Here is a 14,480-nt window from a genome sequence, read left to right as displayed (position 1 = left end):
GCCTTACTAAAATCCATGTATATGACATCAACTGCCCTACCTTCATCAACACACTTAGTTACCTCCTCAAAAAATTCTATCAAATTTGTGAGGCACGACTTGCCCTTCACGAATCCGTGCTGACTATCCCGGATTAATCCGCATCTTTCTAAATGGTCGTAAATCCCATCTCGAAGGACCTTTTCCATCAATTTACCAACCACCGAAGTAAGACTAACCGGTCTATAATTACCAGGGTCATTTCTATTCCCTTTCTTAAACAGAGGAACAACATTCGCCATTCTCCAGTCCTCTGGCACCATCCCCGTGGACAGCGAGGACCCAAAGATCAAAGCCAAAGGCTCTGCAATCTCATCCCTTGCCTCCCAAAGAATCCTAGGATATATTTCATCAGGCCCAGGGGACTTATCGACCTTCAGTTTATTCAAAACTGCCAGGACATCCTCCCTCCGAACATCTATTTCCTCCAGCCTATTAGCCTGTAACACCTTCTCTTCCTCAAAAACATGGTCCCTCTCCTTGGTGAACACTGAAGTAAAGTATTCATTCATCACCTCGCCTATCTCTACTGACTCCATACACAAGTTCCCACTACTGTCCTTGACCGGCCCTAACCTCACCCTGGTCATTCTTTTATTCCTCACCTACGAGTAAAAAGCCTTGGGGTTTTCCTTGATCTGACCCGCCAAGGACTTCTCGTGTCCCCTCCTAGCTCTCCTAAGCCCCTTTTTCAGCTCATTCCTTGCTAACTTGTGACCCTCAATCGAGCCATCTGAACCTTGTTTCCTCATCCCTACATAAGCTTCCCTCTTCCTTTTCACAAGACATTCCACCTCTTTCGTGAATCATGGTTCCCTCACTCGGCCATTTCCTCCCTGCCTGACAGGGACATACCTATCAAGGACATCCAGTATTTGTTCCTTGAAAAAGTTCCACTTTTCATTAGTTCCTTTCTCTGACAGTTTCTGTTCCCAACTTATGCGCCCTAATTCTTGCCTAATCGCATCATAATTACCTCTCCCCCAATTGTAAACCTTGCCCTGCCATACGGCCCTATCCCTCTCCATTGCAATAACAAAAGACACCAAATTGTAGTCACTATCTCCAAAGTGCTCTCCCACAACCAAATCTAACACTTGGCCCGGTTCATTTCCCAGTACCAAATCCAATGTGGCCTTACCTCTTGTCGGCCCATCCACATATTGTGTCAGGAAACCCTTGATGGATTGGGAGGGGGGCCGGAGGTGTTCTTTTTCCCCCCGAGCCGGCTGCTGGGATGACTGGGGTCGGGGTTCTGTTCCCCCCCTTTTTCATGGCCTTCTGGCCGCGCGAACACTTCCCTCCCTCCCCGCCGGCAGCCAAGGTGGAAGCAGCTGCTGGCGTGGCCTCCCCTTGCTGGAAGGCAGTTGGTACTTCGTTGGGGGGGTGGGGGGGAGAGGGGGTGCCAGCTGTGGCCACCTTGGGGTTGAGGTCGGAGGCCTTGGAGGCAGGGCAGTTCTTTCGGACTTTCCCCACCTCCTTACAGGCATGGCACCGCACACCGTCCGCAGACCAGAAGACCCTGTACAGTGCCCCGTCGAAGGGGACATTGAATCCCCCCTGCAGGTACTCCTCCCGGACCAGGCGGATAAAGATCTGGTGCCTGAAGGAGTATATGTGCCTGAGGGTTGGTTCCCGAAGGCCGACAGGATCACCCCGGACCTGACCTCTCCCAGTAGATGGAGGTGGGGGAGGAGGAGCTCCACAGGGACATAGGGCAGGATGTTTAAAAGAATGATTCTCTGGGCAGTGGCCTCCAAACAGTCCACCACCAGGAAAGTCCCGCCCACCGTAAGCCCCTTTTCCAGGGCGAGGTGAACCGCCCACTCGGCCTTAAGGAAAAATACGGCCTTGCCTCTTGCTGAGGGGCTGACAACCCCAGCCATTGTCCTTGTGCAGGCCTTGATCGTCATGTTGGGGTGGGCATAGCACTTGACCCCGAGATGTTTGGTCAGATGGCAGAAGGGTGGCAGGGCCTTTGATGCCACTGTTCCCGCATACGTGGGCCTGGAAGGCCCTGCCACCGGCGACGATGAGGGTCCTACACCCATCCCGAGACTGTCCAAGATGTTTTGTGGGGTTTTTTTGAGTATGCGGATGCAGGGAAGGTTGGGTGGGGGCCTCTATGGCCCTTATGGGAGGCACAGACAGAGGGGGTAAAGAGGGAAGGGAGGGTGGGTATGGGGGGGGGGGGGGGGGGGGTGGGTGGTGGGGGGTGGTTTCTCTGCCCAGGTGTTCAGAGGTCAGAGAGAGAATGAGGGAGGGTGGGATGTGGCCTCTGGTGCTCTTTCCCTGGTTTCAGAGAGGGAGACGGAGGAGCAGGAGGGAGGATGAGGGACATGGTATTGAGGTGGGCTAGTGCCCCCGGTCAGGAGGAGAGGGGGGGTGCTGCCGGTGGTGTTGAAAGAGCAGTGGGTGGGGGGCCCAACAAAGTTTAGTGAATCTTCACCCACCACCCCTGTAGATCTAAACGATTTCTGCCTTCTTCCCCGCCCCCCCCTTTCAGGCACAGACCTTTGATGGATGGGGGCACCAGCCCAACAACTCAGTCCTTTGATATTCTTTCCTTCCTTGTGGGATGCTGTCCTCCCTTCTGCAGGTGGAAGTTAGGCCCTGAGCCTCCAGGCCCAAGGCCTCGGGTCTTCCGGGCCTCACTCTCTCCCTCTCCTCTCCCAAGCAGAGCGCGCCTGCCAGTGGCTGGAGGTTTGGGGCAATGGCTCTTCCTTCCTTCAAACGATCCCTCCACAGAGGCAAAGGTCCCATCACCAAACTACTTTATTTATGATTATAACATATATACAGAGCTTGCACTTTCAGTAGCTTCCTGCTATGACAGATTCTGATAATTAGGGAATCCCTTCCAAGTAACAATCTCAAAGCTAAACCTAAGCAGCTCCTTTATAACCATTTACAACCATTCAAACACACAATGGGGATAGAGAAGGAAGAATGGGACTGATTGAATTACTTAATAGAGAGCTGACATGAACTCAGTGGGCCAAATGGCCTGCTATGGCATAATGGAGTCTATGATTATAATCCGCCAGGTATTCACTATATACCTATCCTATTCAGCATTAAAATGTTATATTTATGACTGAGATTTGATGATAGCTGCTCAGCCCAGTTTAAATAGAAGAAAGAATTTGCTTTAAATGTTGAGGTGGGGATGATTGAATAACTTACCAATTTGCTGATCATTAGCAGGTTTTATTCATGTTGGTTTGCAAGGCAGTTGGCTCATTGTAGTTTTAGCACAACTGTCTAATTTTGATCCATGTTAACAAATGGCTAAGTTGTTAGTTGCTGGATATTGCAATAGATAACAACACAATGTTGTAACATGTTCCAAAGTGCTTTACAATAATATTATCAACAAAATTTGATACCAAGCCACAGAAGGAGATATGAGGGCAGATAATAAAAAGCATGGTTTTAAGGAATGTCTCAAAGGAGAAAAGAGAGGTGGAGGGTTTTAAGGAGTGAATTCTAGAGCTTGGGGCCTCAGCAGCTGGAGGCATGGTCACCAGTGGCAATACAATTAAAAATGGTGGTTTAAAAGTTTATTTATAAGTGTCACAAGTAGGCTTACATTAACACTGAAATGAAGTTACTGTGAAAATTCCCTAATTGCCACACTCCGGTGCCTGTTCGGGTACAAAGAACAAAGAACAGTACAGCACAGGAAACAGGCCCTTCAGCCCTCCAAGCCTGTGCCGCTCCTTGGTCCAACTGGACCAATCGTTTGTATCCCTCCATTCCCAGGCTGCTCATGTGACTATCCAGGTAAGTCTTAAACGATGTCAGCGTGCCTGCCTCCACCACCCTACTTGGCAGCGCATTCCAGGCCCCCACCACCCTCTGTGTAAAAAACATCCCTCTAATATCTGAGTTATACTTCGCCCCTCTCACCTTGAGCCCGTGACCCCTCGTGAACGTCACTTCTGATCTGGGAAAAAGCTTCCCACCGTTCACCCTATCTATCCCCTTCATAATCTTGTACACCTCTATTAGATCTCCCCTCATTCTCCGTCTCTCCAGGGAGAACAAGCCCAGTCTACCCAATCTCTCCTCATAGCTAAGACCCTCCATACCAGGCAACATCCTGGTAAACCTTCTCTGCACTCTCTCTAACGCCTCCACGTCCTTCTGGTAGTGCGGCGACCAGAACTGGACGCAGTACTCCAAATGTGGCTTAACCAGCGTTCTATACAGCTGCATCATCAGACTCCAGCTTTTATACTCTATACCCCGTCCTATAAAGGCAAGCATACCATATGCCTTCTTCACCACCTTCCCCACCTGTGTTGCCACCTTCAAGGATTTGTGGACTTGCACACCTAGGTCCCTCTGTGTTTCTATACTCCTGATGACTCTGCCATTTATTGTATAACTCCTCCCTACATTATTTCTTCCAAAATGCATCACTTCGCATTTATCCGGATTAAACTCCATCTGCCACCTCTCCGCCCAATTTTCCAGCCTATCTATATCCTGCTGTATTGCCCGACAATGCTCTTCGCTATCCGCAAGTCCACCGAGGAAGCACTGAGGAAGAATTTAGCATGGCCAGTGCGCCTAAACAGCACATCTTTTGGACTGTAGGAAGAAACCGGAGCACCCAAAGGAAGCCCCTGCAGACACAGGGAGAACATGCAGTCTCTGCGTAGACAGTGATCCAAGCTGGAAATCGAACCTGGCTCCCTGGCGCTGTGAGGCAGCAGTGCTTACCATTGTGTGTGTGAGACACCAAAATTGGAGGAACACAGCTATCTTCAGAGAGCTCTAAAAGGTTTCAGAAATAATGAGGGGTGAAGTCATGTTCGAAATTGAAAATAAGAATGCAAATTTTAAAATGAAGTGTTACATAATCAGCCATTGTATGTCAATGAGCACAGGGATGATGGGTGAATGGGAGTTGATGTGAGTTAGGACATAGACCTCAGAGCTTTGGATGAACATAAGTTTATAGAGACTGGAGGATGGGGGTCAGGTCAAGGGGTGTTGGAACAGTCAAGTCGAGAGGTACCAAAAGCATAAGATGAGTGTTTCAGCAACAAATATAATGAGGCAGGGATGGAAATGGATGATATACACTGGTGGAAATGGGTGATGTTATGGATGTGTGGTTAGAAACTCATCTTGGAATCAGATGTGTCAGCTGCAGCTAAATTGATAGCACAATCACCTCTGAATCACAAGTTCACGGTTCAAGCTCTGCTTCAAGGCTGACACTGCGAGTGCATTGTACTGTTATTGGTGTCTTTCTGATAAAATATTAAACTGAGTTTCCATCTGCCTGCTTGGATAGGTGTAAAATATCCCACGACACTATTTGACACCCTTCTTGTGACCAATATTTATCCCTCAATCAGTATCATAAAAAATGGATTTTATACATCGCTATTTGTGGAAACCACGTTTCCTATGTTATAACTTCAAAACATACTTCATTGGCTGTAAAGCATGCTGTCTGGTTTAGCCTCAGACCTGATGTAGTTGGTGTGTAGGAAATGGAAACTATGGTGGGGAATTAAGACAGTGGTTATGGTTCTCCTTTATAAATAACATTTTTGTTTAACCAGTGCTGGAAACAAGCAGTCTGACAAGTCAGTGATAATGGAGGGGTTGTGACACGTGATGGGGAGCTAAAACTGGATCATCACAGTATATACATTTGGAACTTGACATATTATCGTATGATGTTGCTGAGGTCCAGCATGTAGATGAGAAAAGGAGTAGTAGGAGGTGTGAGGATAGACAGTAGGTACCAGTGGTATACAAATGAATGAAATAATAGCAGTAAACAATCACTATTGGGAATAAAAGTTAGAAAAATGATGCCAGAGGAGAACTCTTGCAACCCCTTAATGTTAATGAAACTAGTATACTATATGACTTGGTTTCAGTAATACAAAAAGATAATGGAGAGTACAACCATGAAGTAGTCTTCAGAAACTCTCTTGCTAGGAGAGTGAGCAGGACCAAATCTGATAAAGTAAAATAAAACCAACGAGAAGATCCAATAGGTAAGGACATGAATTGATAGAACATTAGGGTAGAGACATGGTGATGTGTGGGATGGCTTCTAGGCAGAAGCACCAGAATTGATTGTAATTTAGACAAACTGACATTAACAAGATATGAACAGACTCAAAATGGAATTAGTGAACTTCAAAGTTAAAATCTATCTGGCGTGAGTGTGGGCATGAGGCAAACTGTAGGATTCAGGCTGAAAAGGATGGTAGCAGAGGGATCACAGCTATTAACATATAAATGTTATGGATGTGACACAGGTGGGGAGAAGCACGAGATGAGTCAGAAAGTATGCAGGAATGAATTATTGCAGTGAGATCAGCCAAGAGCCTGATTGGTTTGTGTCATCAAACAAGTGCTTCATCTTTCCAGAATCAATATTTTGACATCAATATCATAATGCAACACTGAGTTTGAATCTTTTAAAATGAAAACTTTTTGACATATTGGAATAATTTCAATATTTTCTGTCAATGCTGACTTTAAAGCTTACAGATCCTACAATGTTTGAAAAGCCTTTGGTTGTGGATCTTCTTGCCTGTTTGCAAAACATTGGGAAGGAATAAGGCAATTTATATGAACACAGAAATCTTGTTGCATTGCTTGCATTTGATGTCATTTTAATGACGTTAATGATGTTCCAATTCAGACAGAGTTTCCTGTCTGGAATCCAAGTCAGTGCCTCTTTGAGGTGCAGTATGTTATATACTGAAGAGAAAGAATTACTCTCACCACAATGAGCCCAGATTTCGATCCCTGGCAAAAATGGGCTTGTGCTGGTCTTGGGCTTGCTTGTATCTCGGGAGAATTGGTTGGATTCATCCAATTTTCTGATATAAGCTGTGCTTTTTATTTTGACAATGCTTGACTGGGGAATCGGAAAATGTGACAATTTTCCAGAAACTCAGCATCAAAGGAAAAGTTATGACTGGAGCAGAAAAATTGTCTAATGCATAATTCACTTCATAGTTTATCATCTAAATAATGAAAGTTTTCCCTAGTGTCCTTATACCAACTTGCCTGACTTTAATACTTGCTCTTCAGGGCTCCACAAAGCAAGTGAAGTAGTATGTTTCAAACAGTCACTTGGTCGTACAGAACTTGGATACTGCTGAAAGGAGACAGCTTGCCAAACCTTTTCATCTCCCACTCATCAGGACAAACGCAGAATGCAAGAATATCAAATTTCAAACGATCACAACAATGTATTCTACAGGAGAAAAGGGTATTTCATGGTTGGCAAATTGACTCTGATTTGCTGAGGTGTTGCCATGGAGAAAGCAATAGGGAACTATAGGCTCTCCAAACTCTCGGATAATTCAAAAAAAGATGCAAGACTCAAATATATTCCTTTTGTTCAGAGAATGGATCCCTGCAGACATTTTGTTTCAGCTTTTACAAGTGTGGGCTGGTTGGGTATGGTCTGTACTTTTCCTATAATGAACGATCGAAGGAACATACTGTTTGACTTAATCAACAAATCATTGGGATGTACAACCTATATACCTGGCATCAAACCAGCACTGAAATGCATACATGATATTGCTCATTTGTGTGTCAGGCAGAATGCCTTTTAGGGCTGACATCAGCATCATGTTAATGGAAATTACCACATGCATAGCCACTGCAGAGTAGCTGTGTGAAATGGCTTGCTTAACATGTTGTTCAAAAACGCCCTTTTTATTAATGACCAGTTCTACACTGCATGAGTTGACCAAATGATTGAGTGAATTACTACTGCCAGTTCTTAGTGAGTTTTCCCTGTACATGGTGAAGGATTCTTTTACCTTTGTGAAGACTAGAAGCGACTTACGTATTGATAGCAGCACCTTATCTATGTGCTTCTTTGACATTGTGAGCTTATTTACAAAGCTGCTAACAGAAGCCTTCGGCAGATTCGCCTTCTCATTATATCATGGCAATATAGATGCATCACCATTTTCTGAACCTGTATTCATTGAATGTAGCAACTCACCCAGCCAAGTTCAGTTTGAATGATACCATTCACATCCAATAGCTAGTGTATTCTGGGGTCCCCTCTAGGCCATGTGCTCACTAATAGTTATGTTAGTTTCCACAAAAAATGTGTTTTAATGGAATGAGCCCTAACTCCTACCTGTGCATATTTTGTAGTTACATCATCTGCTCGTGACCTTTGGATTTGCGGCTATATGTAATGATTTCCTTACATAGCTTGGTGCTCCATCTTTCACTCAAGTTCCTTTTTGAGATGGAGCAATAAAACACACACTCCCTTTCCTTGACATGCGAGTTGAAGTTCTCCATTACTGTCTAACACTAATCTGTATACACTTTGGGATTTGTATAGGCTGCAAAATTAGCCTTATCAGCAATCTTGTAAATAGGGCCCCAACCATTTACTCACTTTTCAAGCTGACACAGAAATAAAGCGCATCAAAGCTATCCTGAGGATCAATGGCTTTTTTTTCACTCATTCGTGGGATGTGGGCATCGTTGGCTGTGCCAACATTTATTGCTCATCCCTGAGGGCACATTGCTGTGGATCTGGAGTCATATGTAGGCCAGACCAGGTAAGGACAGCAGATTTCCTTCCGTAAAGGATGCTATTGAACCAGATGGGTTTTTAATGACAATCGACAATGGTTTTATGGTCATCATTAGACTTTTAAATCCAGATTTTTATTGAATTCAAATTTCACTATCTGCCACAAACAGTTTAAGATGATCAGTGAAGCTCGTAACCGCTCTTTTAAGCTTGTTAGAAGTGACATACATTTATACATAGGTACCTGTTCTCTGCAAACAAAATAAGTATGTTGAAGCTTGGGGTCTTTTTTGAATTATCCAGTTGCTTGGGGATCCGATAGTTCCTTGTTGTGGCAATGCTCTACAAATCAGAGTTGACTTGCCAACAAATTTAGCATCCTTTTCTCCTATAGTATGTTGCACATTTAACTAACTTGCTGAAGTTTTTTGAAGTGGTAACAGAGAGGGTTGATAAAGGTAATGTTGTTGATGTGGTGTAGATGGACTTTCAAAAGGCATTTGATACAGTGCCACACCACAGGTCTGTAAGAGAAGTTAAAGTTCATGAAATTAAAGGGACAGTAGAAAGGTGGAGACAGAATTGGCAGAGTAACAGGAAACAGCCAGTATTGGTTAATGGTTATTTTTTGGGCTGGAGGAAGGCTTGTGGTCGAGTTCGCTAGGAATCAGTATTAGGATCCTTGTTTCTTCTGATATATATTAATGATTAATGATCTAGATCTTGGTATGCAGGAGGTAATTTCAAAGTTTGTGGATGATTCAAAACTTGGAAGCATTGTAAACTGTGAGGAGGACAGTGTAGAAACTCAGAAGGACATAGACAAGTTGGTGGCAGATGCATTTCAATACAGAGAAGTCTGAGGTGATTATTTTTGATAAAAAGAACATGGAGAGACAATATAAAATAAGGGGTGCAACTCTAAAGGGTATGCAGAAGCAGGGGGACCCTGGTGTATATAGGGCGGCACGGTAGCACAGTGGTTAGCACTGCTGCTTCACAGCTCCAGGGACCTGGGTTCGATTCCCGGCTTGGGTCACTGTCTGTGTGGAGTTTGCACATTCTCCTCGTGTCTGCGTGGGTTTCCTCCGGGTGCTCCGGTTTCCTCCCACAGTCCAAAGATGTGCGGGTTAGGTTGATTGGCCATGCTAAAAATTGCCCTTAGTGTCCTGAAATGCGTAGGTTGGAGGGATTAGTGGGTAGATATGGGGGTAGGGCCTGGGTGGGATTGTGGTCGGTGCAGACTCGATGGGCCGAATGGCCTCTTTCTGTACTGTAGGGTTTCTATGATTCCTATGCATAGATCATTGAAGGTGGCAGGACAAGTGGAGAGAGCAGTTAAAAAGCAAGTAATATCCTAGGCTTTATTAATAGTGGCATAGAGTACAGGAGCAAGAAGGTTATACAAAACACGAGTTAGACCTCAGTTGGAGCATTGAGTGCAGTTCTGGTCACGACATTTTAGGAAGATGTGGATGCATTGGAGGCAGCGTGGAAGAGATTTGCATGAATAGTTCCAGGGATGAGAAACTTCAGTTATGAGGATAGGTTGGAGAAGTTGAGATGATTCTCCTTGGAAAGAAGAAGACCAGGAAGAGATTTGATTGAGATGTTCAAAATCATGAGAGGGCTGGGCAGAGTAGATAGGGAGAAACTGTTCCCGCTCGCAAAGGGACTGAGAATGAGAGTACATAGATGTAAAGCGATTTTCAAAAGAAGGAAATGCTATTAGAGAAACTGCTTTTTCACACTGCTAGTGGTTCAGGTCTGGAGTGCACTGATGGAGGTCTGGTGGAGGGAGGTTTAATCAAGGCATCAGATGATTATTTGAATAGAAACAATGTGCAGGGTTACCAGAAAAAGGCAGGAGCATGGCACAAATCATAATGCTCAGTTGGAGAGCTGGTGCAGACATGATAGAATGCTCCTGTGATTCTGTGATTTTTAGCTGTTCTGCATCTGAAAAAGAAACTAGGCTCAAACTATCAAATTAATAAAGGTTCTGCTATACTTGGATAGATATGCAATCAGAGATAATTGAGAATTTAATTACCAAAATTCAATGGTATTTAATATTTGACAGCTTTATTTTTTATGGCTATGATGGGATGTGCAATTTATAGTTTTGTCAAAACAAATGTTTAATTGCTTAACTATCTGATACATGATTAATGATTACAAATATGTCAAATGGGTGCTAATTGGAAAAGCATTTCACCAATGAAATATTATAATTTTTAATAATCGCAATGCAATTATTTCCCAGGCTCACGAATACTACACCAAGGCAATTGATCTGCAGCCAGATGATGAATCTGCTTTGCTGAATCGAGCTATATGCCGCGTTCTGCTTCGACATGCTAAAGAGGCATTTGAAGACTTTGCAGAAGCTATTAAACTTAGTCCTTATTCAGCTCATATATATTTCAACAGAGCAAACCTCTATGCCACTCTAAAGCAGTACAAAGAAGCTGAGAAAGATTATTCACAAGGTAAAATTAAACATACATATTTTTACAAGTGTTTTGTTGAGCGATGTGCTGCAAGATTAGGAAAAATTCCTAATAAACATTCCCAAGACTTAATTTCATTTAAAAAAATCATTATTTGAATTGGAAATTTATTCACAGAAAGGTAACTTCTATCTACATACTATAAACTAATTTTGCATATTTCTATATATGATTTAGACAAGCGTCTTGAATTAATAATTTCCTTGATTTAAAAACATATCCTAGATTTCTCCTTTGTGGTCAGAGGACCAGTCATAAATTTAACACTGGCAAAAATCAACTGGATAGTTTAAAATTGACACAGGGCACACACACTACTCATGTACAACAGTACAGCTGTATATGTACTATAATAATACACAGCCCTTGCTACCATTTTCCTGACCCTTCAGATACCTCAATGTAGTCAGACTGCTTGTCAAAATCAGGTCATGGATGAGCATGGTTTCCATTTGTTATTACCAGGATTACTGACAACATAATATTTAGCTCCCATCACAAGCTCTGTTCCCTTGCTACTAATCACATATTCCTTCCCTGACACTCTGTCAGTCTGAACTGGATTACTTGCAATTTTGCTTCTCTCTTTATAATTGAGTTGAGTTTTAAATCTCACACCATATTTACCACCAAGACTACTGTACTTCTACCTCTGCAGCATTGCCTGCCTCTGTCCATGCTGCAGCCCCTCCATTCTGTACATCCCATTGTCACTTATGCTCAATGACTCACGACACTCATTTTGCAGACCCCCATCCTCCATAAATGCCAACATCCAAAATCCTGCTGCATGTACCCTGTTCTGCATTAACTCCTTCCTCACTGATCAACACTGAATCCCCGAATATGCTCAATCAAAATTATTATAAATAATCTATAAATTCCTCCATGCTTTTATACCATCAGAATTCTGCTGTCTTCTCCAGTCTTATACTCTCTTTCGTTCCTCTGATCCTGGAATTCTGTGCATTCCTTTTTCCTTCAACACTGGATTGATGACAGAGCATTCAGCTGCCTGAGTCCTTCTCATTTTGAACTCTTTGTGTAAATCTCTCTGTATCTACAATGGGTGGAAAAATTGGAGAGTTCCTTGCTGGCACTGGTAGTGCCTGTCAGGCGGAATTCAGTCACCTTTGATATGTAAAAATATGCAAGACATGTCGGTCAAAGCACTTCAAAGAGGTTTACTTATATCTGGGGCATCTGAGAGAGAGAGAGAGAGAGAACAAGGGAATCCTTTATGTAGAATGGAGTGCTGCTGTGATTATGAAGGCTTCAATGTTTCCAGGGGGCATGGATATTAAAGTGACCAGGCCACTTCAAAGGTTTCACAGTACACAGACAAGAATGAAGATTTTAAACAGAAAGCTGTCTCAGATCACAATGCCAAGATTCCAGCACCCATAGTATTTTGATCATAATAAATGTACCAAACAATTGGCACAACAACTAAACAAAGCTGACCTTGAGCATATACTTGTATATTGCTTTGCCTTCATTTTTGGCTATCATTTCTTAATTCTCCACGCCTTGTGAAGGTCTGCTAATGGAGCTGCCTTTGGAGATGCTTTTCAAGCTAGTAAACTTTTGGACTTGCACCCGTTCCTCCAAAACCAGATACCAGACAATGCAATTAGGGGGATGGTGCACAGAGACTGTTGCTGCAGTGGCATTACATAATAGTTACTATGAGGCTAGAGAATTAGCATATATATAATACTCCAGTTTAGTGTAGAACACGATTGTTTGTTTCAACTTGTAGAGGACATAATGATCAGTAAATCTCCTCTCTTGCTTTCTTTTTGTTTGTTAATCTCCAGCTTTCCAATTCATTTTTTTCATGGTGAAACTCTAGATGGAGTCAACAGTGTTCGGACATTGTTTTATGCATCAAATGTCTGATTGTGGGCCACTTGTCCACCTATCTTTGCGTAAACCTTCTGGTCATTTTCTGTGACAAACAGACACTTTTGGCATGATACAAGCCACTGGCTACCCACTTATCTCTCTTCCTCGGCCACCTGTTTTCTGGTTCCCTTCCTTTCCCTTTTCAATATTCATGCTGGCTCCCAGAAGCAAATCATGCTCCATGTTCCACACGTTTCACTCTGATGTCTACAAAGTTAATTTTCCATATATTTTCAATATGAAATTATTATTAAGTAGAATTAGAACACTGTACAGAACAATAAACTATTTCCAAGTTCTCCTATTCCCTATCAAGTAGTGTATCCTGAAGTACTATTCCAGGTACTGACTGATCTCTGGTATTTTGCTATTCTTCATGTGTGAGCTTAAATACAGACTGCTGGCAAGTAATTACACCTGAGGGGCATCATAACTGAATTTTCCCTTGTTGTCACCCAATTTCTATGTGCACAGCCCAGTCCGAAGACATCATAGTATCGTGATCAAAAGAAGGAACTGATGCTGCTTTTTTCTTCCTTCTCTATTATAGGAACATTAAGGCTAATTGTATTGCTACTTGTGTGAGATCAATCACAATCAAGTAACTTAAGATAGGACCTTATTGGTGCAGTTCACTACCATACCAGATGATGCAATTAACCCACAATATCACTGAATAAGTTACCAGAATATTTGTTATGTCAATATTCTCTGAGTAACTGCAATTGTACTATTTTCCCACTTTGAGTTTTTGTAACATAGGAACAAAGGAGGAAATAATGAATAATGTTCACAATAAATCCCACCTTTGGAAAATGTGAAATTTTGATTCTTATCAAGGAAGAAACAGAATATATGATTCATCTTAGCTTACTTAACCTAATCAAGCTAATTGCCAAAGAAATGTTTTGCTAAACTAAAATATTGCACATTCTTGTTACAATGCTTAAAATAGTGCAGGAAAAGCTAAAATTGGATTAAGTTGAGGGAATGTATAATGCAATATGCTGTACAAAAAATGTGTTTTTCCACAAAGCCAGATTTAGTAGGTTCGATATATTTTACCCAACTTAAATTTCTCTTTCACAAAGAGAAATTCCCAATGCTTTACTTGAATGCAAAACCCCTGTGCTTTAAAGGAATGGATGCTGACAAGTGTTGATTTGCTCATGACACTGAAGGCAATGAATAAGGCATTGAATAAAACATGGAGAAATCTTTTTCAGTATTACTTTGAATCTGTTCATATGACATCATCTGTATGTCAATAAATTTGCAGCTATTAATATCTATTCATACATAACAAAAATTTGAGCAAAGACCTTACATTACTGGCATGCATAATTGTTTTGGCAGCTTGTTTCTCTTTATCATATGTGCCACACAATGTCCATGTATTTATTTTATTTAGTTTGAAAAGACAAGCCTGTCCGAGTACAATTGAATTGTAGATATTC

The 14,480-nt window shown here is 42.5% G+C and overlaps 1 protein-coding gene across 1 annotated transcript in view; it reads left to right on the top strand.

The window, feature by feature from the left end:
- The window catches only part of ttc6 (tetratricopeptide repeat domain 6), a 217,118-nt gene that overhangs the window by 173,031 nt on the left and 29,607 nt on the right, over positions 1-14,480 (top strand). Inside the window, exon 30 of the mRNA XM_078233109.1 lies at positions 10,869-11,094. Coding sequence (XP_078089235.1) covers positions 10,869-11,094 — 226 coding nt within the window. The remainder of the gene's footprint in view (positions 1-10,868; positions 11,095-14,480) is intronic.

The sequence above is a fragment of the Mustelus asterias genome, chromosome 18, assembly GCF_964213995.1.
Source record: "Mustelus asterias chromosome 18, sMusAst1.hap1.1, whole genome shotgun sequence".
Taxonomy (NCBI): Eukaryota; Metazoa; Chordata; class Chondrichthyes; order Carcharhiniformes; family Triakidae; genus Mustelus; species Mustelus asterias.
The sequence above is the reverse complement of the archived record's forward strand: the minus strand, read 5'-3'. Positions and strand labels throughout refer to the sequence as shown.